The following is a 23,395-nucleotide window of genomic DNA, read 5'->3' as shown; positions in this document are numbered from 1 at the left end:
CCCTATATATCTGTGTATTTTGCTGTACTGTAACTAGTGTATCTTGCTATAACTAGGCATCCAAGTACCTCGTCTGTATCGAGGCATACTCTAGTGTTATAGCTATAACATATCTTGGTGTATCTGAGAGCATATTGTTGCACCTAGATGTTGTTCCAAAGATCATTTTGCACTACCTAGAAATATCCTGCTGTACCTATGTATAACCTGGTTTACCTGCACATACAATATTGAGTGGTATATGGTACAAGAGAGATAAGAAGACCAATAAGGAGATGGAAGAAAGCATTATTAGTGAAGAGGTGGTGAGCATCCAGGAAGCAGCAGATTATGTGAATGATAAATGAGCAACTCAAAGTGGTTTAACGGGAAGGTACAGTAGCAAGACAGTAACTGTAAGCAAAGAGAGAGCCTGTATTTGATCTTGATTATGGCCACTCTACTATAATGCAGGAAAGAGCCTGAAAGTCTGAGAAAAGAAGACTGATTATCACACAAGCTTGTCAATTCTAATGTGAAACCTTGGCATTTAAGAATACAGTACAGTAAGAATTTAACCTTACCTGAAAGTTCATGAATTTTGTCAATTTTTTAACTTCATCAGAGAGCACTCTGACTGTCTTCTCATATATCTCAACACGATTAGGTTGTTCATTTGACTTGGGTTGTGGGATAGCACGGGAACAGCAGCGCCATGTATACAGCATTACTGCATGTTGCTCTCCTTCCTCAAGCAGTTTATTCTAAAACAGATGAAATATTATATTCGACACACAACTCAGACCATTAGAAAGACATATGATAATAAACCTAAACAAGAATACTGTAACCAGATGAAAATGTTTGCTTGATTACAACTAATGATTAAAATGAAAAACTCAACTATATAACAAAGGAAACATTGATGAAGACGATTACAATGACAGGATGCAAGATGAAAACAGCACCTCATCTTACTCTTAAAGCAGATACAGTACTGTAACTTAAAAACAGAACACTTTTTCTAATACAGTACGGTACAGTATCTTTATTCCTTTCCCACTTCTATGTTGGTTGGGTTAAGAAACACAGAATCTTCAAAGAAATTGGGAAATACCCTATAATGGGGAGAATAGTGCAAGACATGTGCAGTACAGAATATATGTAGTAGCACTGGAGAATTTTGCAATATTTTACTGAAATTTTTTTAGTTCCAATAATTTTTTTATTTATTCCATGAGAAAAACCAAGCTGGAAGCATTTTAAATCAACCAACTCCATAGACATGAAGGGACACTACAAACGCTCAAAACCCATGCACTCAGAAAGAATACAGTACTTCATCCTTGACCACCGACGGGTCAAGACATGTCAGACGCACCTGGCGCTGCTCAGCAGCAGCCACGTCAACTGTTATGTTGGCCCATACCAACTCCCTCCCCTGAACCCTCCTCCCCACAGGAATATCAACAAGTTCTCGCCAGAAGTTACTATTTCATTTGGGAAAGGAATGGAACCAGTGTTGAATAGTGGTGAACAGTGCTTAAGTCAGTGAAAAACAACTCGACAGTTGAGTCTGAGCCAAGCTAACCTTCACACAGTGAGGTCCCAGGTACCCAGTGATAATTCCCCTGAGACTTCACAATAGCGAGGCCTGGGACCACACCTCACCCACTTGAGTGAGTGAATTCCTGTGACAACGGACCACGTGGTGTCCCCATTATGCACGACACCGCATAGTGAATAAGTTGCTACAGCATCATGTGAAGTTCCTCATAACACCTGCGAGGGAATTACTACACCACATGATGCCCCTCATAACACCATCCGTGAGGGAATTACTACGCCATGTGATGCCCCTTATAACACCATCTGTGACGGAATTACTACACCACATCAGGCCCCTCATACACCATCTGTGAGGGAATTACTACACCAAATTAGGCCCCTCGTAACACCATCTGTGAGGGAATTACTACACCACATCAGGCCCCTCATAACACCATCTGTGAGGGAAGTACTACACCATCATCAGGCCCTTCGTAACACCATCTGTGAGGGAATTACTACACCACGTGAAGCCCCTCATAACACCACCTGTGAGGGAACTAGTACTCCACACGATGCCCCTCATAACGCCATCTGTGAGGGAGTTACTACACTACGTGTCTGCTGTTCAACACCTCAGCTCACATGATCTACGTGTGTAAACATTAATCTGTATGTTCACTGTATATGTTCCTTCATCTTTCTCTAATGAAGGCTTTTGTTAAACCACCAATGTATGTAATAAGTCATTTATGTCCAATGTATATTTTCAGCCTTCGGGCTGCAAACTTTTTCAATAAACCGTTTATTATTATTATTATTATTATTATTACTATAATAGGATTTCCAAAAGAGAGCTTCCCTCACTATAGTATTTTTATAATTCTGTGAATGAATATTTTTCTTTTTACTTATCAACTCATATCTCACCAGTTCAGCATGTGTAGCAGCTTCTTCCATGTACTTAGCCACACCTGTCACATATGCCATACGATCTTCAAAGTTTGTATCAAAGTTTGCAATGTACACAACCGAGCATGCCTGTGCCTCAATGACAGGCTGCTGGTCAGGTAGTGGCAAGTCATCCAAAACGTCAACATTGCTGAGAGCATCAGTGATTGTTACACGTTCACCCGCCATCCCGATTCTGAAAGTAAATGTAATGAAAGTCTTATTAAATCATGTTCTACCGAGTATGTTCTACAGAATCCGTCGCACGAAAAACATTACCCCCAATCTTCTCAATGAAAACTTACTTGAAAGTCACTTCAAAGAAAACAAAATTCCTTATTGCTTCTTTTCACCTGAAATCCCTACCATCAAAGGCTTGCATCAATTCAGTTACCAAAGAGAATATAGAACAAATAAAATTAGAATATGGAGTACAGTAGACCCTTGCCATTAGCGAGGGATGGAATCACACTAAAAATATTAAGGAAGAAGAGAGAAAAAAGTGACAAACAGATTACCAGTGTATTTCACCTTAACCTTTGTTCACTTATTTGTAGAACAGAATACAGTACAGTATGCATAATCCAGATCCCCTGTGGTATATAAGCAATCAAACTTCAAGTACCGTATATCATATAGTGTAGTGTAGTGTATACCGGTATACTCCATAAAATATATATTATAATGTTAACCCACACTTCCTGTATCTCATATAATGTACTCCATTCAATATACGAATGACTATCAGCTATTTGACCAGGACCCGTAGGGATTGTGTATGATTTTACCATGATTTTAATGGGATTATGGTCAGGATGGCTATGGGCATTACACTATTAGTGTATTTAAATGTTGAATACTTTATCACTATCTTCTTTAATTGTCTTTTGATACTCCAAGATGCCCCACTTCTCCCGGGGACATACTGTAGATTAGGTTGGGCTGGGATTCTGGTCAGGATGGCTGTGGGCATTACACTAGTCAAATTTACACATTATTTAAATGTTGAATAATTTATCACTATCTTCTTGAATCGTCTTTCGATACTCTGAGATGTCCCACTTCTCTCATGGACATACATAATGTAAGTTAGGTTAGGTCAGATCAACATCTTTTTAGGTCTAAACCTGATACCTAAAGAGTATCATAACTGTTAAACATTGAGGAGTTGGTATTCTTAACAAACTGATTTTGAATTTATACTGATTTTATCTTCCTTGCATCATTAATTTTTCATGTATTATTTCTATTTGGTCGATTTTTTTTTCTAATACACATATGTAGTTTGAAATTATCAATAAAATATTATGTACAGTACCCTGTATAATTTTCTGTAGCCAGAAGAAGTTTGTTTTATTTTAGATCTTGGTCATATAACCAGTGGTTATTCGGCCGAATACCACTCAAATAACCCCCGCCTACAATATATTCCCAATGGGGATGCCACTTTTAATATTTTATTTGGCTAACTCCAGACAATTTTATTCAGCACAGAGAGACCCCTCATACATAAGGGGTTATGAAGTGCAATGAAAAACAGTACAGTATTTAGTTCCTACCATCCCTGTGCAGTATTTTTGCTTATCCTTCATTAAAGTAAGTGCTACCTTATGCAATACAGTAGTGAAATTACAGCATCTACAACTTTTTCACATATTGTTGGAATGAATTTGACGATATTTAATGCATTCCCATATACAGTACTGTATCGTAATGCGGAAAATTCAACCATGAGCTAGAACTTCCTCAAGCTAGAACAATACCTGTAGCCCAATAATTTAAGTGTAATAACCAGCCTGGAAGGTCGACCAAACAACTTTATATTGATATTTATATAGGGAGATAAGAGCCCCAAGATTCCTTTCTACAATAAAGTTTCTGTCATAAATTTATATTTGTAGAACTTTTTAGACTTTTCAATTTGACATAAAGAAGTATATTTTGGCAGGAGACACTGTTTACATCTCACTCACATAACTACATCCCGCCAATCAGCAGTAGTTTCGGTGTCATGTGATACTCCTGTGCATGCTCAGACTTTTGGCTATTCGTAAGACGGATCGTCTGTGCAACGGGTGCTCTTCCTCACTATTGTCAAGATAAGAAACTTTGGTTTTGTGCAAAAAAAAATAAATAAAAATCTCCAAGGCAAAGAGATCGCCTCACTGTGCCTTCTGTGTTAAAGGGCACTTGTGGGACAAAGTACTTACAAGTAGCATCACTTTATCCTCCAGCATCTGATAATTAAGGTATAGTTAGGTTAGGTCAGTTTTGATTAGGCTTGGTTTGGTTTGGTTTAGTTAGATTATGTTATGTTATGTTTGGTTGCGTTAGTTTATGTTTGGGTTGGTTTGGATTTTTTCTTAGGTTTTTACCCCACATTTTTCTCTCTACTTCCAAGCTCTGCCCAATTTATGCAATAAAAATTTTTGGTAGTGGAGAGGAGTCATATCTCCAGAACAGCTCATTTACGATGGAAATGAAGGTCAGATTCAATTAAAACACTATGTAACACATTAGAAAAACATATTCTTGTTAGTAGATCCCACTGTAGACCTTTACCACCAGCCCTCTCCAAGGCCCCAGGACAAGAGGCAGCAAACGTTAGCAAATACCCTTAGGAATGAAAGATAAGTTACGAAATTACTTTGTATCGGACACAGCATTTCTGAACAGTCATGTAGCATGGTAGTAAACACAGGTGAAATTTCAATGTAAATATGGTAAAAGTGCAGTTTCGCTCCAAATTGGTTTATTACCAGAAATCTAGATTTTTCCCATGATACTGTATTTGGCGATTCGTTCGAATTTGACGTTCATTTCCGTCGGAAATGAGTTGTTTTATATTTATCACCCTCCAACAATCTTGGGAGTGAAACTACAGTAATACCATAAATACAGGTAACCCTCAATGTACTATAATTCTTCATGATATTTTGATACAACAATAACATAAAATCATATTTAATGAGAACAAATGTTATGTAAACTCCAGGCAGTTTGATTGGCAAACACAGATCGTAATGTCACTGCTTGCAAGCCAACATAACTTTTCAAAGCCAGCTCTGTAGTCTTTCAAATAGTTCAATAAGGTGTACATGGATCGTGAAGAATTTCCCAGGATAATATAAGAGATCACCACAAAATCAGTGGCTGTTTGTCCAGACAGCCAATAACACTACCGTAGTAACCAAGTGACCTAACACAATTTTACCCAAGAACTTTACATGAAAACTCAGAGCCTACAAACTAATTATCATTACCTTATTTATCATACACTGGATGAATTAAAACTCGATAATTTTAGAGACCTTTAAATTATTTTAACATGTTCTAGTTCTTTCAACTCTTGAACATGAACGATCAAGGGGCTTAAGAACATTTTCTAACATCTACAAGTCCGATATTTAGCTGCAAACACTGAAACACATGTATTTGATCAGTTACTTACCTATATTGTATAAACGCACTCTAAATTGACATGTTTGTGTGACATTACTCTACTGGACCCAACCCTTTCCACCGTAAACAAAGTCACAGACACAACTGACAGGATACATGAGTGTCGCCGGGCGCACCAATATCTTTCTCTCTCTACTGCCTTCCTCTCTACTACAATGAAGGAAATATGTATCAAACATTTTTTTAGGTTTTAAAATCAAATGTATATCGTAAAAAAGAAAATCGTGGGTATGTATAATGAGTATTGCAAAGAAAAAACTTCAAATTGCATATAATAATACTACATGATCCAAATATAAATAAAACATCAGTAAAGGAGTATCTTATTCACATTATCGAACATTAATCTGACACCAACGATATTTAGTATACTGTACTGCATTACACTCAAGTTCAGCTTTGCCAGGTCTAGGAAAATTTATCTTTTCTAGAGAAAAAATTACCTCTAGGGGGAAAAACGGAAAATGAAAAGTACTATAAACTATGGGAAAATGCTATAAAACTATGGGAAAATGACAATGAAGTATTTGCGTACACCCTCAAAAAAGGAACAAAACTAAAATTCGCAGTGGCGGATCCACCGTCTTACACGGTTTCCGGAAGTCGGTCAGAATTTTTTAGTAAAAAAGTTTCAGATTTATTGTAATCAGTAATAACAGCGCGCCAAATCTCAGTCGACTAATGTTGTGCATTGCTAAGAAGGGTAGCCTGACTGTGGGGAGTATGCTGTGTGAATTGATTTTGATTTTGCCACTTACAGCGGCTACTTTATTGTGCACCCCACACACATCCTGTGAGCAGTAGCGCAAAAGGATTGCAGAGTAGAGTTGACAACGGGTCGTAATAATTAACCCCCGTTGTCATGATTTTATGGCACTGAATGTCACACAGTATTTCAATTACATTATTTGTTTAGACTTTAGTTCTATACATAAAGGGTAACTTATTCACAACTGCGTGAGTACAGGCGTATGAAGCAGTATGTCTGGCCGCACACTTTGTTATTCACATTTGCGTGAGAAGTATTCAAGCACATTGTGTATTTGGTTCTATACATGAGAACTGATATAGTTACTCAGTGCAAAAAAAGTGGATACAGTCTTAATATGTCGGCTGTCTTGCCATTAGAGATGAAGTGTTGTGCCATTTCACACACAGTGTGCTTGGACCTGTCCCAAAAAGGTTCTATCTTCACACAGTCGAGGACGTAGTGTTCAAGTGTGTGGCCATATGTATGGCCACACACTTTACATTTAGTCTTGTTTACATCTGCTTGAGGAACATCCTGCCAGAGGTACTTATATCCTAACCTTAATCTAGCGGTTACAACATCTTGTAATCTAGTGATCTTGTTACTTGCTCCATATACGTACATGTTTCATTTGATACATCTCATCATGGTAAACTATGGAGCGACTAGTGCCTGTTTGCACTTGTCTACTTGCGTCAAATTCACCAATAAGTTCTTTCCTAATTTCAGTTTTATAGGGTTCTTTTTGACAGACCCAAATTGTATTCAACGGTGTCTTTGTTAGACGCGAGTTTGCCGAGGGCATCAACTCTGTCATGTTTTATGAGGCCTATGTGAGAGGGGATCCACATTGACCTTGACACCCCGGTCAACAAGGTACGCATATTTGTGTCTGGCTTCAGGGACAAGAGCGTGATAACTTGAGTTGAGGGTGTCAAGGGCAAGTAGTGAGGATAGAGAGTCAGTGATGATGAGACTGTCAGTGACAGTGGTTTCAATTAATTTAATAGCTGTGAGTATGGCAACTAATTCAGTTTGTAGAGTGGATGCCCAGTTGTTAATTCTAACTCTTTTCTCAATTATATTACCGTTAGGTTGAGTCACAACAATAGCACTTCCAGCCCTCCCACAGGCGGTGTTAAGAGATCCACCAGTGTACAGTAGATGGTCTGTGTGATATTATCATCAATCTGTAGAGTGTGTATGTGTTCAAGAGCTCTCACTCTGACAGTGTGTTGGAGATAAATTCTTTGTATAATTAATTTTTTAGGCGGATATGTCGGTATTGTGATATCGAAGGGAACTGTCCGCCAGGGTGGCAGGGAGCGCTGTTGTGTCTCAACTTTGTACAGGTGGTCTAGTCCAAACAACTTCATATGTGTAGCTGTAGTTTGGATCCATTTAGACTCACCAGTCCCGTGGTTCATACATTCTAGCAATTTTAAGGAAACAATGTTATCAGGATCACCACGCAGAAGCCTCAGGGCTATCATGAGGTTGACTTCAATTATTCTATCATTAACACTGGGTATGCCTAATTCTTTCCTCATATTAAATAATTTAGTGCTCATGGGACATCCTAGGATAATTCTGAGGGCTTTATTTTGCATTTTCTCGAGCTTGTCAACGCCTTTCCTTTCACGAAGGACCAGGGCTGGTGCGTGATAATCGATCAGAGATCTTATATAGCTAGGTACATTGTTTTAACAATTCTAATATTAGCACCATAATGTGGGCTGTACCCCGCTACACTTTTAAGAGGTCTCAGTCTGTCAGTACCTTGGTGGGTTAGCTGTTGTATGGCAGGTAAGGTACAAGCGACGGAGACACGCCGAAAAGTTATCCAAAATAGCAGTAAAAAAACTGAACTGCCTTATGCAACGCAACGCGGCAAGACTAACAGGGAAGCAGCATCTGGGTGCGCGATTTGGCCAAGGAGCTATGACGAAGCAAGGAAAATCCATGGTGATTGGCTGACTCGGGGTATGGTCCATGGGACGCGCGCTGTCATTGGCTCATGTTCCTCTCACTCTGAATGGGATGTGACCACCTTTACTTCCCGAGCACACAGCCAGATAAGTAGCTCCCGGCCTGAGGCAAAATGACACCCTATTTTTGAAAAACTTTCAACCATATTTCTAGTCTACCTAGGGGGTTACATCCAACGTCAACATGTAGAGGAAGGGTGAAAATAGTGATATCCATAAAAAAACACATTTTGCCTGGGGTGGCACTTAACCCCCTTGTAATGCGGAGCACCTCAAATGCTCTGCCTACTCTTGCCACCCTGCTCGCCAAGCAGCGGCGCCGATCATACCCCGATCATACCACGGCCTGTATCCTTGAGTAGACAGGATTGGATAAATACCCCTCCTGCCTCGCCGTGAAGGCTATGGAGAGGTCATTTCCAAGTTGAAGCAAAATAGGTTGCTTTGCCGGGGGGGGGGGACTTTTTCGAGGACCTTCGTCGTTTCTTTGGTTAATTTCGACACAGCTGAATATATTCTGTTTTGCATTTCCGTGTCTTCTCCTTCTCCTTCTCCTCCTTTTATCTAACCATTGCTTTTCGTGTGGGGCAGCGAGCAGCCAGTGTTCTGTGCTCTCCTTCACACTTTTAGCATTTGGGGGTATCTTTGTTTTTATATTCCCAAAAGGGAATGTACTTTGTGTGTCCTTGTTAGGGCAGTCTGTAGCCGTGTGTGTGTGTGTGTGTGTATTGGTAGCAATTCCAGCATGGAGTATTGAATTGAATTGAATTGAATTGAAACAGTTTATTTAGCCAGAAAAACACAGATACAGAGTGGATAATAATAACAATATTAACATGGCTGAGCCAGTTGAGAACCTGAGCTCTCTTTTAGGCACCTGATATATACTATACATTTATCTCAAGGAAGTATTATGTAACATTTAGTATCATCTGGAATAGTAAAATAGCTTGGTGGTAATAAGAACATTTCATAATGTTACCACGGTTATCACTTCAATATTTATTTATTTTATTTATTTATTATCCAGGGCATCAGGAACCTTGAGTACAGAGATAGGTTAAAGCATTTTAATTTGTACTCCCTCGAGAGACGGAGAGACGGTAGAGTGAGGGGCGATATGATAGAGGTGTATAAATGGAAGTCAGGGCTGAACAAAGGGGACATTACAAAGGTACTCGTAACAAATGGTTTTAAATTAGACAAATTTAGATTTAGGCGCGAAATAGGTAAACATTGGTTTGTAAATAGAGTAGTGGACGAGTGGAACAAGTTACCAAATATCATCATTAACTCGAATAAGCTGGATATCTTCAAACATATGTTGGATGCATATATGAGCAATAGGGGTTGGGTGTAAATGGGGCTGCCCAGTATGGGCCAATAGGCCCGTTGCAGTTTCCTCCATTCTTATGTTCTTACTAGTTACACAAGAACCTAGTAGAACTCTCCAACTAACACAATAACAAATATCCCCTTGCTAGCTAGTGTAGTGGATACCTCCCCTACAAACGCTGTTTGTCGCTGAGTAGCCGACCCCGCGAATTCCCCAGTGTATGCCTTGTGGTCTAGGTCAACCAGCGCCGCCTTACATGACGGAGGTCAACTATTAAGCCACGCCTACCTCCGCTATATAAGACCTGACCTCGTGGTGACCTACCTCTCTCTTTCTACCGACACCAACCAGCAAGCAACACCTCCTCCTCCACTCCTGCCTGGCGGCCCTCGCTCCCGCCGGCGAGCATGGCGACCCACAAGCTGGTCCTCCTCTGAGCACCCTCGCCAACCACCAGCTCTCTCTACTCAACGCTTGTAACCATGCTGCCTTCCCATCACCAAGCTGCATTGTACATCCAATACAACATGTATACAGAGAGCACATTGTGAGTTTCCTTTCTCCATCCCATCCTGAGTGTGAACCAAATAACCCGTACACCACACTAGCTCATTATCCTGAATATGTCGATATTCCTAACTTTTTTTAACTGTTTGATGCACTAGATCAGGTACACATAACAGTGTGACTGCTGTAAGACAATACAGTATTAGGGTTAAAGAAGGATATTGATTAAAGCAATACAGTACTAACTCACCCGTCGTCGCTCAGCAAGATAGGGGCAGGCTTGAGCCTCTCCAGGATGGTGGGGTCCCGGAAATGGCATGTGTTATCCCCATGAGGCCCCGCCAGCGACCCCGACGACCTATACCTGTTACTGGTGGTGCTCGACAGGGATTGTCCGCTGTTTCTGCGGGAACACCAAACATTGTTACCTACTGCGGTAGACATAAAAAAAAACATATTATTGTTATAATGTATGACTGCGCTTTAAACCGCTGAGGTATGAGAATGTATTTTCAGGGGTGGATCCAGGAATATCAAAAGGGAGGGGTCCAAGAAGTTGTGGGTGCTGGGGGAACATGGCGTGCACAGCGAGCCCACCCAGTTGGGGGGTTTGGTGAGGGGGGGGGGGGGGCTGTAAACCCCCAGATTTTTTGTTTTTAATCTGACCAATATCGTGGCCATTTTGAAGCCATGTGCACTTGATATTAGGAGATATTCTGAGGTGAATAGTAATTATTTTTTTTATTTTAAAAATGCCCGAGTCCAATACTACATTAAAGAAAAAGTACTGGTTTTCTGATGAAACGGGGAGGACTAGACCCCCAGGACCCCCTGGATCTGCCCTTGATTTAGGTTAGTACATGCACTATACCTTTTCCACACCAACCTGGCTCGTAAACCACACCCCTCGTCTGGAGCTACAAATAGCTGATTGATTCCCCTGAGCGTTTTACCTCCCCCTAGTGTGTGGACGGACACCTGCCACCCAACAACGTGGTGGGAGGGCAAGCGATATGCTCCTCGACTCAGCTCTGTGGACAACCCACCTGCTATTCTGCTATTATTCCCTACTACAGTACCTTACTTCCCGTTTCTATTCTTTCCTCTCTTCTCTCCTGGCAAAGCCATTTGCTACTTTACTTCATTTTCATCAGGCAAAACCCACCAACCTCCCGCCGGTGTCAGGAGGCAATGATCACCCTTTCACCCGTCAACACGACGCCATCAGCATTGAAAGATGAACACCCACCACCCAATCCATTGAGGTAGACCGCACTTGCGAGCATCTCAACAAACTCATGAAGGTCCATGCTGGCCTTGTTGGTGTCATGGGTTACGTTAGGCTTACCCACGCAACCAACTCCAAAGTTGTTTTACTAGAAATAAGACACCCGGCGAGGGATAACTGGGACATGTATTTTCCATTAGTGTATGTTAGCCAGCCTTTAGGGGGGTGGGCAGTGAAACAGTGTTGTACTGTTCATCACTTCACACCCAAAAACCTCATTTTAAGTAGTATCCAGACGACCATGGCTTAGTTAAGACGTCGTCCCCATCCTCTCCCTCCTGAAAGGGAGCTGGACACCACACCACAGAGTCCTCCACCGCCACTCCGCCCTGTGGACCGTCGTCGACACGAGATTAAGTGTGTTAACCTAGGTTGTTATCCCCGAGGAAATATCACGTGTGGATTGCCTGGTTGCAACAAGAGCAATCCAGGCTGGCCTGTCAAACCTACAGTAAATGGTTAATTAATTCACGCTTAGAGTTCTCCTGCACGACACCCGTCTACAGTGACCGTGATCGACACGAGACTAAGCGTGTTAACCTAGGTTTGTTATCCCCGTAGAAATATCACGTGTGGAAGCCTGGTTGCGACAAAAGCAATCCAGGCTGGTCTATTGCACCTAAATGGTTAATTCAAGTCACGCTTACCAGTTCTCCTTGCCGGGACAACAGTCTACAGTGACTGTCAGTGACGCGAGACTATGTGTGGTAACCCAAGAGTACTTTTTGTTGTTATGGCCGTGGAAAGAAGTTCTTGTGCAGAAGCCTGGTTGCAACAAAAGTAATCCAGGCTGACAATAAATGTATCACATGAAGAATTAAGGCTCTGTGAAGTCATACCCATAGTAGAGTAATAGCATGTGTCCCCAAGTTGAAAATTCTCTTTTAGAAGATTAATTTTATTACAGTGTGAACGTGAGTGATTCATATATCCATGCAAATTGTAAATCATTGTATGGAAGCTTGACAAATAAATGTAAGTGCAATTATCTGCCCGTATCTGTGATCCTATCTTATTATTACTAAAGGTAATGGATATAGAATATAGAATCATTGGAAAGAATCCAGAGGAGAATGACAAGACTAATCCCGGGCATTAGGAACCTTGAGTATAGAGACAGATTAAAGCATCTTAATTTGCACTCCCCCGAGAGAGTAGAGTGAGGGGCGACATGATAGAGGTGTATAAATGGAAGTCAGGGTTAAACAAAGGTGACATTACAAAGGTACTCAAACTATCCAAACAGGAGCGAACTCGTAACAATGGTTTTAAATTGGACAAATTGAGATTTCGGCGTGAAATAGGTAAACACTGGTTTGGAAACAGAGTAGTGGATGAATGGAACACGTTACCAAATATCATCATTAACTCGACTACGCAGGATAGCTTCAAACATAGGTTGGATGCTTATATGAGCAATAGGGGTTGGGTGTAAACGGGACTGCCCAGTATGGGCCAATAGGCCCGCTGCAGTTTCCTCCATTCTTATGTTCTTATGTTCTTATGTTCTTTCTCAATGCTTCAGTTGAACTTTGTTGAACATCAATGTTCATGTTTTAACAGAGTGAAAGCCTTATGCACCAAGTAAAACATAACGAAACTTAAACATCGTCTGTGTCGATGCCATACGTTTTCCTTGCCAGATGTATGTGATGATTTGTAATTTGAGTTTAGACTTTCTGACACTCTCTCATCGTGTCTCAGGCACGGTGTGTGTGGTGGCTGATACCCACAGCTACCGGGAAACGGTGGCTGATACCCACAGCTACCGGGAAACGGTAGCTGCCTCCCAGCAAAGTGTCCAAGGCAGGATGTCTTTAATTCAGCGAGTTTAGAAACAGGGAGTAACGTTCCCTGGATGTTAATCACAGGAGAGTGGGCTCTCCCACGACGCGTCAGAGTTTAGCAAGGCTACAGCTGAACACATGTGTTTGAAAACCAGTTATGTGAGTCTGGTGTATTAATCTTGATTATATGTGCAAAGTAGTGTTCTTGTACATGAATTTGGATATTTAGCCGAAATATAATTGTGCCAGGTTGAGTATTGAAGCCAAAGAAGAAAAACAGAAGACAACTCTAAAGGCAACAGGGGAAGTTAAAACCAGCAGAGGGCAGCTAAGAACTGTTCTTTTTGTTCTCTTTATTTTTAAATAGGTGTAGATCCATACACAGTCTCAACAACAACAACAACAACCATGAGTATGGTATGTGATTACTGCAGGGGGACGTGAGATATGGAGGATACAGGCCTGACTACTGCAACGTTTAGGAAGATGCTAACTGCAGTAAAGCATGAAGGCTGTTGCTGGTATTGCCCTGACTACGTAGTCAAGGTGAATGAGGCGATTGCAAGCCATAGGGGAACGACTTCCCTAGGGACGAAAATAGATAAAGTTGGAGCCCTGCTGGTTGCCAAACTGGAACAAGTTGGGAAAGAGATCCTTGCTAAGACTCAAGAAGTAACCGAAAAAATGTAGGTGGTAGTGAAGAGGAGTTATGCTCAAGCTTTAGCAGGGCCACGGGAGGTGGCGGAGAGTAATTCAGGATCCAAACAGGTTCTACAGCAGCTAGGAACTCTGTGTGGAAGAAATTAAAATTAACGGACCTACTGTTAAGGGAGAGGAGGAACATCAGGAACGTTTCCAGCGCAGGAACAACGTAATAGTTTTTGGAGTCCCTGAGAGCCAGGCGGAGGGAACTGAGAGTAAGATGACACACGATAAGATGCAGTTTAAGAACATTTGTACAGAGGTTCTGAAGATGCCATCAACCCCTCACGATGTGAGGAGGCTGGGACGAAAGCAAGGGAACAAGCCTCGCCCCCTCGGGATCACACTAGTGAGTGAGGAGGAGAAATGGGAGGTTATTCGGGAGGCAAAAAACTTAGCAAGAAGCGAGGCATTTCGGAGTGTATTCATTCACCCAGATCGCATGGTAATGCAGCGGGAACAGCCACAGCTCTGCCTATCAGCCGGGAGGAGCAGAGCGCCTTGTAAACAATGACATTTCTAACCACACCCTGCAAAATACAGTGTACTTAGCAAATGCTGCAGCTTCTGAGAATGGGGAGGGGGGCTGGGTTACTACTAAGAGCAGAGACGTTACCGAGAACAAATTTTGGCTTGAATGTCATGTACAGTAATACTGACACGTTCCTTGATAAGACAGATGAGTTTGAAACATTACTGAAGGTACACCAACCAGATATTGTGGGAGTTGTAGAGCTGTTGTACAAGAACAGGAGAATCGACCCAGAGGAATGTGAGTTCAGTATTGCTGGATATGACTCATTTACGAACCTTTCTCAAGAAACTTGCAAGAGGGGTGTGGTTATCTATGCTAGGCAAGATCTTAGAGCCAGCCAGGCGAGGGTACAGGGAGAGGATATTTTTGAAGAGTCCAAGTGGTGTAAAATTAAACAAGAGGGAGGGGACTTACTTATTGCCGGGTGTATCTAAAGATCCCCAAACTGTGGCCCACTAAATCAAAGGAACTTAAGAGCTTAATAGACAATGCGGTGATGCTCAACCCTAGCCACCTCCTTATCATGGGGGACTTTAACTATGGCGACATTGACTGGAGAAACGAGTTCACCCCAAAAGACTTGAATGACCCTGCTACTCTTTTTGTAGAAACTCTGAGAGATAATTTTCTGTTCCAACATGTTAGAGGCCCGACACATTACAGAGGGAAGCAAATACCCAAGCCACTAGACCTCATCATACCAAATGAGGAGGGTATGGTGGCCAAACTGGAACACCTTGCCCCATTTGGCACCAGTCACCATATAGTGTTGTCATTCAGATTTAACTGTTACCTAGTTAAAGATAAGGCCAGGCCAAGGTGCAAATATTACAAGGGAAATCACAACGGGATGAGGGAAGAGATGAGGGGTATCCACTGGCCTGACTCATTAAGGCACAAGAACGCAGACACTACACTGAATATCATAGCTAGTAAAGTGACCCATCTGATAGATAAATATATACCCAAGACCAAACACAGTGCCTCTAGGAAGACAAGGGGATCCTTACACGTGAACCATGCGGCGGTCGACAAAATTAGGAAGAAAACCCAGAAATTCAAGACGTGGATTAGGTCAAATGATGAGCAGGACAGGAGGATGTATGCAAGAACCAGAAACCAAGCAAAGATAGAATGTAGAAGGGCTGAAAAGGAGTTCCAGAGGCTGGTTGCAAGCGAGGTCATGTCAAACCCAAAGGCGTTTTACCGCTATGCAAAGTCGAAATTAAAAACGCGAGTAGGAGTATCAGACCTGAGGCTTGAAGATGGTAGTTATGCAGATCCTGACCAGAATAAAGCTAAGGCATTGAACAGCTTCTTTTCCTCGGTGTTCACAAGAGAGGATACGATTAACCTTCCTGCGTTTGAGGACAGACGGTTTGACACAGCACTGACCCACATTGTGTTCACAGAAAAGGGTATTAGAAATAAACTGTCAAAGCTAAAGGTCCATAAGAGTCCTGGACCTGACATGGTGCATCCTAGAGTTCTAAGAGAGTTGTGCAACGAGCTTGCTGAGCCCCTGAAGATCCTGTTTTGTAAATGCCTGGATGAACAAAGCATCCCCAGTGAATGGAAAATGGCTTATGCAAGTCCTATCTTCAAGAAGGGTAATCGTCACTCCACGGACAACTAATAGACCGGTGAGACTGACCAGCATAATATGTAAAGTACTTGAGAGTATTATCAGAGATGCCGCGATGGAACATCTACTACGAAACAACCTTGTAAAGGATTGCCAACACGGTTTTATGCCGGGGCGCTCCTGCTTAACACAACTGCTCAAGGTATTGGATATTTGGACCCATATTCTGGAACGGGGTGGTAATATCAACAATATTTACCTAGATTTTGCCAAGGCTTTCGACAGAGTACCCCACGAAAGGATGAAAATCAAACTGGAATGGTACGGAATTCGGGGAAATGTCCTTGCGTGGATAGAAGACTTTCTACATGACCGCAAGCAGTGTGTGCATGGTGATTAATGGCAAGAAATCATCATCCGTACCTGTCAGAAGCGGGGTACCACAGGGCAGTGTATTGGGCCTGCTGTTGTTTGTTTGTTTCATAAATGACATGCCTGAGGTTGTACACTCCTCCATACAAATGTTTGCCGATGACGCCAAGTTATTTCGGGAAATCAAGAACCAAGCGGACTGTGAAGAGCTGAAGAAGGACCTCTGTGGGCTCCAAGAATGGTCGAAGAAATGGCTGCTGAGATTCAATGTCACGAAGTGTAAGAGGATGCACCTGGGGCATACCAACGGTAAGGAGGCGTATCATATGTCCCAACGGGATGAAGAAACTGCACTATTTGAGACTGAATGTGAGAAGGACCTAGGTGTGTATGTTGACAATGAGCTGAAGTTCTCGGGCCATTGTGTGAAGAAGGTAAATCAGGCAAATAAATTATTGGGTCTTATAAGAAGGTCGTTCAGATATCTAGATGGGTCTGTCCCTCGTAACGATCTTCAAGAGTGAAGTGCATCACCATTTGGAGTACCTGCACTTCGGCACCTCAGCTACCCTGAGAGATTGGAGCGCCTGAACTTGCCTAGCTTATACTAAAGACGGGCAAGGGGTGACCTAATTGAGGTGTATAAGCATCTCAAGGGGTACTACTCAGTCGAGTGTCCTTACTTGGAGCTGGCGGACGCTCGCCCCACAAGGGGTCACAGCTCAAGATTGAAGAAGCCGCAAGTCCAGAAAACTGTGAGGGCAAACTTTTTCGGAGTGAGAGTTGTGAACTCTTGGAACAGTCTACCAGAAAGTGTTGTGACGGCACCGAGTGTGAGCTCTTTCAAGACAAGATTTGACCAACACTGGAGCAGATTCGGGTACATTCAGGAGCCGGTGCATGCCCAGTACTTGCCAACAGTGCGTAACAGGGATGTGACCGGTCGTCCAAGCAGCTAACGAGCGGATCATTTGGTGAAGAGGATAAAAGAAAAGGAAAAGTAATCAGAGACGTGACCGATCGCCCAAGCGGCTAACGAGCCGATCAGTGGTGAAGAGGATAAAAGTAAGTATAAAATATTGCTATTACCAGTAGTATTAGAGTTTGTTATATGAATTGTGAGTGAACCATCAATGTGTACTCCCAATTGAGATGCTTGTATATGTTTCCATGTTGTTCATTCAGTAATAACGTGATGTTATAAGTAATGTGTTAATATCACTGTGTGTAAAGTTACCATCTTTATTGTCAATGATCTAAAATAATACCCTTAAGGAGGTAGAAGTTGAATGTTAATTGAAGATCTATTTTCTTACTTATAAAGTAAGACCCAGTGGTCAGTTCTTGTCTGAGTGTTACAGTAAAGTAATTAAAGACTGAACCTAGTTTTTGTTGTTAAGGATAAAGGTTCAAATTGTCATACTTTTCATATTTGATTTTTATAAATATTGATTTAGTAGATAATTAATGAGTATCACCCCTCCTTTCCTTCTAACAATTTGTTCTCAGAAAATAAATACTAACCCACGTGCCTTAGCTCGTCTACCACGCAACCTAACACTTTTAATGATGGAAGTTATATTCTAAATAAAAGCCTGGGTGGTGGCAGTCTACCTTGTAAGTATAATAATTATACTAAGAGATCATGTTAAAGATTGATATGGTTTCCCCAGGTTAATCCAGTGACAGAATATAAATGAGTACAAATGAGAATAGAAGAAAGAGGAAATGCACCAACAATAAGCACTGATAAATACTGAAATAATTAAGAGGAAAATATAATAAACAAATAATGACATTGAAAGAAATATAAGATATAGAAAAGAAAGGTAAAGAATATTGAAAGGAATAAATAAGCAGGCTGAAATAAATAAATAGAAAATAACTTAGAAAAGAATTGGCAAGTAAATCAGAAAATAAAAGATAATATAACAAAGAAAATTAAAGAAGGTTATAAAAGACATAGAAAACAACTTAAAAAACATAACCAAGGAAATTAAAGAAAGTGATGTAAGTTATAGTAACAGAAAAGACACAAAATAATAGTTATATTGAAAATATTTTACACATTTATCAGCAGAATTAATATTTGTTATATATATACTTCCTCCCTTTACACCCGCAGGTCAAAAAACTTGCATTGTACCGTCCTCTGCCTGTGTACCACAGTGTAGCGACTTCTACCTGTGTACCACACAGTGTAGCGATTTCTACCTGTGTACCACACAGTGTAGCGACTTCTACCTGTGTACCACACAGTGTGCCGTTCTCTGCCTGTGTACCACAGTGTAGCGACTTCTACCTGTGTACCACACAGTGTGCCGTTCTCTGCCTGTGTACCACAGTGTACCGACTTCTACCTGTGTACCACACATTGTACCGTCCTCTACCTGTGTACCACAGTGTACCGACTTCTACCTGTGTACCACAGTGTATCGTCCTCTACCTGTGTACCACAGTGTACCGACTTCTACCTGTGTACCACAGTGTACCGACTTCTACCTGTGTACCACAGTGTATCGTCCTCTACCTGTGTACCACAGTGTATCGTCCTCTACCTGTGTACCACATAGCGAGAAAATCACGACGACTCTCTCTGAAACCTGTTTTCTGGACGTTAGTGATAGTGGTGACTGAGCTCAACAAGAACAGCAAGGTGTGCCTATCGTGAATTATATAATGCAGTATGTTAACAAAATTTAAGTTAGTAATTATAAACAGAGTGGAAATTTCATCTTGTATACGATATCGGGGATGTATGATTTAATTTGAAAAAATACATCTGAACTTCTGCTGAAAATCTTTCTTCCCGTCATACTTAACTGAACATATTGTAGTTAGTGTCACTGATAGGAATATTGGAATCAGCTACGGGGATTAAAAGCCACGTAGGTAATAGTCATTGCGAGTCAATTTTACCTCATTTGACGTCGTTTCATTTCCTACAAAAGGACACAAGAGTATGCTGCAATATACCTCTTGATACACTCTAGGCAGCTCCTTTGTTTAGAATCACCCTTTTTCATGCATATATTTATCTAATCTATATTTAAAACTTCTAAAAGTATTTACACTACATAATTAGAAAGCTTATCCCTTTCATCCACCACTCTATTACCAAACAATGTCTGTCTACATTTGAAGCGCTATTTTGTAGACCTTAATTTTCTTTCTCCGAATTCTCTTCTGGTTAAGCCTATTTACTTAAAAAGGTTGTCATCTGTAAACACTGATACGAGTTATTAATTTAAAAAGTTCACATTCCAAGTCATCAGTAAAATGACCATTCGGTGTTTTAATGTACCCTACTTTTCCCTTACCTTCACTAGGTATATCTAAAAAAATAAAGAATTAACCTTAGAGTCTCTTCGTGTTTTATGTGGTATTTTGACAGGATCAGAAAACTCTCACTTAGCTCTCCGTAACAAGGATCGTCCAACAAACAGTGGTATCTCGCTAGTGGAGTATACGAAAGAGTTTTTCAAATTATCTTAACATTGAAAATTAGTACAACCCTTTAACACAGAAGAAGAATTTTATCTAGTTTCCAAGATAAAATTGATGTGGCGACTTTGCCACACTGTACAGCTAGTCAGGCTGGCCCATTGCCACACATTGATTCCCTCTGTTGAACCTGAACAACACATACACACGGGGCCGAGAGCGGCTGTATCATACCCCCGGCTGAGTGTGGCTCCCCCTTCTTCCCACTGGACGTTGCGGATATCTTTGCTGGACGTAGAGGTTGGGGCTCTCTGGAACATGGGGTCGATGTAGTCCAGCGAGGTCGTGGAGTTGCGGAGGTTGCCGTGTTTCCGTCGGATGGTGCCATACGCCTCCACTGTGGGATGATCACGTATGAGCACAAACAAAACCAAAACAATCCCAGGTACAGTATTAGTTTTATCCTTACCGGTAATTAAGACATGAGGAAAATTAGACCGTGTCCACAAAGCATTGAGTCGAGGTACAAGGCTGCTTTGGGCATATAACACCTTTAATTTAGGAGCATCTCTCTTCCTTGAGTGGCTACAAATGTCTTCAAATATTTGTATGTTGAGACATATTTACTAAGAGACAAGATGTTGCACGGAAACGGGATTGTTACAGACAGACAAGACAATCATTATATGCCACGATATGTTTGTGTTGCAGGGAATGCGGGGGCATAAAGAATATCTATAGATCGTGGGAAGTCGTTTATTTCCCCAAATGAGCAGCATAAGAGAGACATGGCATTTTTAACTCCGGCTGTCCGTCCATCCCTCCATCCAAAAGTCATTTAAATGCAACTTCCCAATCATTATACAGTATGTTACGTAATGAAATGTTATAGATATATATATATATATATATATATATATATATATATATATATATATATATATATATATATATATATATATATATATATATATATATATATAACGAAGAGGAGAACCAGGGAAATCACAAACATCTTGACTAAGTTGGGTTTCTTTAATCACTAACGTTTCGGAAAATCATTTTGTATTGTAGTGGACGTCTCCCCTACAACTGCCTACAACTGCGTAGCCACAGCCACCACCTGCTACCACATTCCGACGTGCCGTCTCCTAGCAACCAAGCGAGAGCTGACGCCAGATGGTACGGTTGCTTAGCAACGAAACTAGTCACCGGCAACTTTCTGGGTTTTCCCAACATGATTCATAGAGGACTGGCCGCTGCTGCTGGGTATATAAGCTCTGTCTCTCCATTGAGATTCATTCTGCCCATCTTCCTGAACAAGCAACACCTCCTCCAGCAAGCTCCACGCTGTTAACATTCATTCAACCAGGAGGCCAGCAACAGGCAACATCTTCTCTAACGAAGCTCCTGCACATCTACCTCCTTCAACACGCTACTCACCGAACGTCTTCTACTGAGCAGCTCCTCATCACACGGCACCTCCAGCACCAGACTGTCTATCATATAACTTATATTATATAAGAAAACCACATTAGAGTTTCCTTCCATCCTGAGTGCTAGACAACATTAATATCTCGATACCCCTACAGTATCATCAGAGCCTAGAAAAAACAAAGTTTTAAAAGGTTTAAAAATATAATACAGGTGATATACAAGAAAAACGTAACATTATACCAAAATTTACCTTCCCTCAAAAAAAATTTGAAAAAAAAGATCAGTATAATTTAAAACCGATATAAATGACGAGAGACCTACGTACAAAACTAAACCAGAAAAAAAGCTAAAATATAAAGGGGGTATTACCTTAATTTAGACGAGCATTAGTGTGAAAAACACAACAATTCACAGGAAGCCATATCACAAATGGATGGCTTTAATTTATACTGATGCAAGGCTTCCATAATGAGGAGTTACTTCTCACAGTTGCTCCTGCCATGAACTGAGAAATCAGACGGCGAAAACGGGAGGTCATGTTGGTGGGCGTGGTTACGGATAGCTGAATGTGGTGGTTGTGTGATTAACTGGCCTGTGCGGACGGAACGGCCCAAGTGCTCATGGATGCGAGTTATCAAATGTCTCTTGGTTTTACCTTTAGTATATGCTGCCCTACAGCAGGTATGTGGGTATAGTGTCTTTAATTTTAAAGATTTTTTTAATTGAACTCTGGGTTTTGAAGACTAGTCTAAGAGAAATTTATAGACAGAATTCAGTGAAAAGCTTCTTCAGTTTGTTTCTCAGGGTGAAACTGAGTGGGCCTGTGTACGGAATGGTGAAATGGATAGGATATTTAGGAACGGTGTGGATTTGAGGCTGTGTGGGACTAAAAATCCTATTAAGGGTTTTGCCTATATACTGTAAGTGTCCGTAAATCTCTGAGGGAAACCATTGTTAAAGAGTAGTTCCTTTATGTATTTTAGTTCAATGTCCAAATGGAAATAGCTTGAACATATATTAAAGGCTCTGTTGGTAAAAGTACGTACTAGATTTCTTTTGTAATTAAGAGGAATGAAAGATGAAAATTTTGAACTCAAACCAGTGAATGTTGGTTTTCTGTATAAGACTGTTTCGCATTTAAATAATTTAGGAACATAGGGACGTGATCAAGTGATCTGAAAATTTAAAAAGTGTCATCAACATACCGACGATAATACAAAGGCTTAAATTGAGCGGAACATTCGGTTAGCCAAAGCTTCTTGTGGTGACAGAGGAAAGCGTTGGCACCGTGGGACCTAAGGGTGGACCCATAGCAACACCGTCACATTGTTTATAAGCTTTGTTATTAAATAAAAAGAAACAATCATTTACAGCCAGTTTAAAAAATTACTGCTCTACAAGTCTTCAAAAAGGGATGAAAACTTCTCAGTTGCAATTTTGTCTTCATTTTAATATAAAAATAATATTGTTAGGTGTCATAAACAAGAGACTTCGTGGTTGTGAAGTGCAGTACCTGTAGAATGTTGGTGGTGGTGACGTACAGTATCTGTAGTGTTGGTGGTGGTGACGTACAGTACCTGTAGTGTTGGTGGTGGTGACGTAACAGTACCTGTAGTGTTGGTGGTGGTGACGTACAGTACCTGTAGTGTTGGTGGTGGTGACGTACCTGTAGTGTTGGTGGTGGTGACGTACAGTACCTGTAGTGTTGGTGGTGGTGACGTAC

The 23,395-nt window shown here is 41.1% G+C and overlaps 1 protein-coding gene across 5 annotated transcripts in view; it reads right to left on the bottom strand.

Annotated features, from left to right (window-relative positions):
- The window catches only part of LOC121862292 (cytoplasmic FMR1-interacting protein-like), a 102,180-nt gene that overhangs the window by 70,272 nt on the left and 8,513 nt on the right, over positions 1–23,395 (bottom strand). For 3 of the 5 annotated variants that reach the window (XM_042360425.1, XM_042360424.1, XM_042360427.1), the window contains exons 4-7: positions 20,470–20,632; positions 10,773–10,925; positions 2,458–2,674; positions 564–743 (exon numbers count right to left, since the gene is read on the bottom strand). In XM_042360425.1, coding sequence (XP_042216359.1) covers positions 564–743; positions 2,458–2,674; positions 10,773–10,925; positions 20,470–20,632 — 713 coding nt within the window. Of the gene's footprint in view, positions 1–563; positions 744–2,457; positions 2,675–5,929; positions 6,077–10,772; positions 10,926–20,469; positions 20,633–23,395 lie in introns of those variants that run through there. The other 2 variants (XM_042360426.1, XM_042360428.1) reach the window with 2 other exon arrangements.

The sequence above is a fragment of the Homarus americanus genome, unplaced genomic scaffold (assembly GCF_018991925.1).
Source record: "Homarus americanus isolate GMGI-L3 unplaced genomic scaffold, GMGI_Hamer_2.0 scaffold31037, whole genome shotgun sequence".
Lineage (NCBI taxonomy): Eukaryota > Metazoa > Arthropoda > Malacostraca > Decapoda > Nephropidae > Homarus > Homarus americanus.
This window is presented reverse-complemented; position numbering and strand designations above follow the sequence as displayed.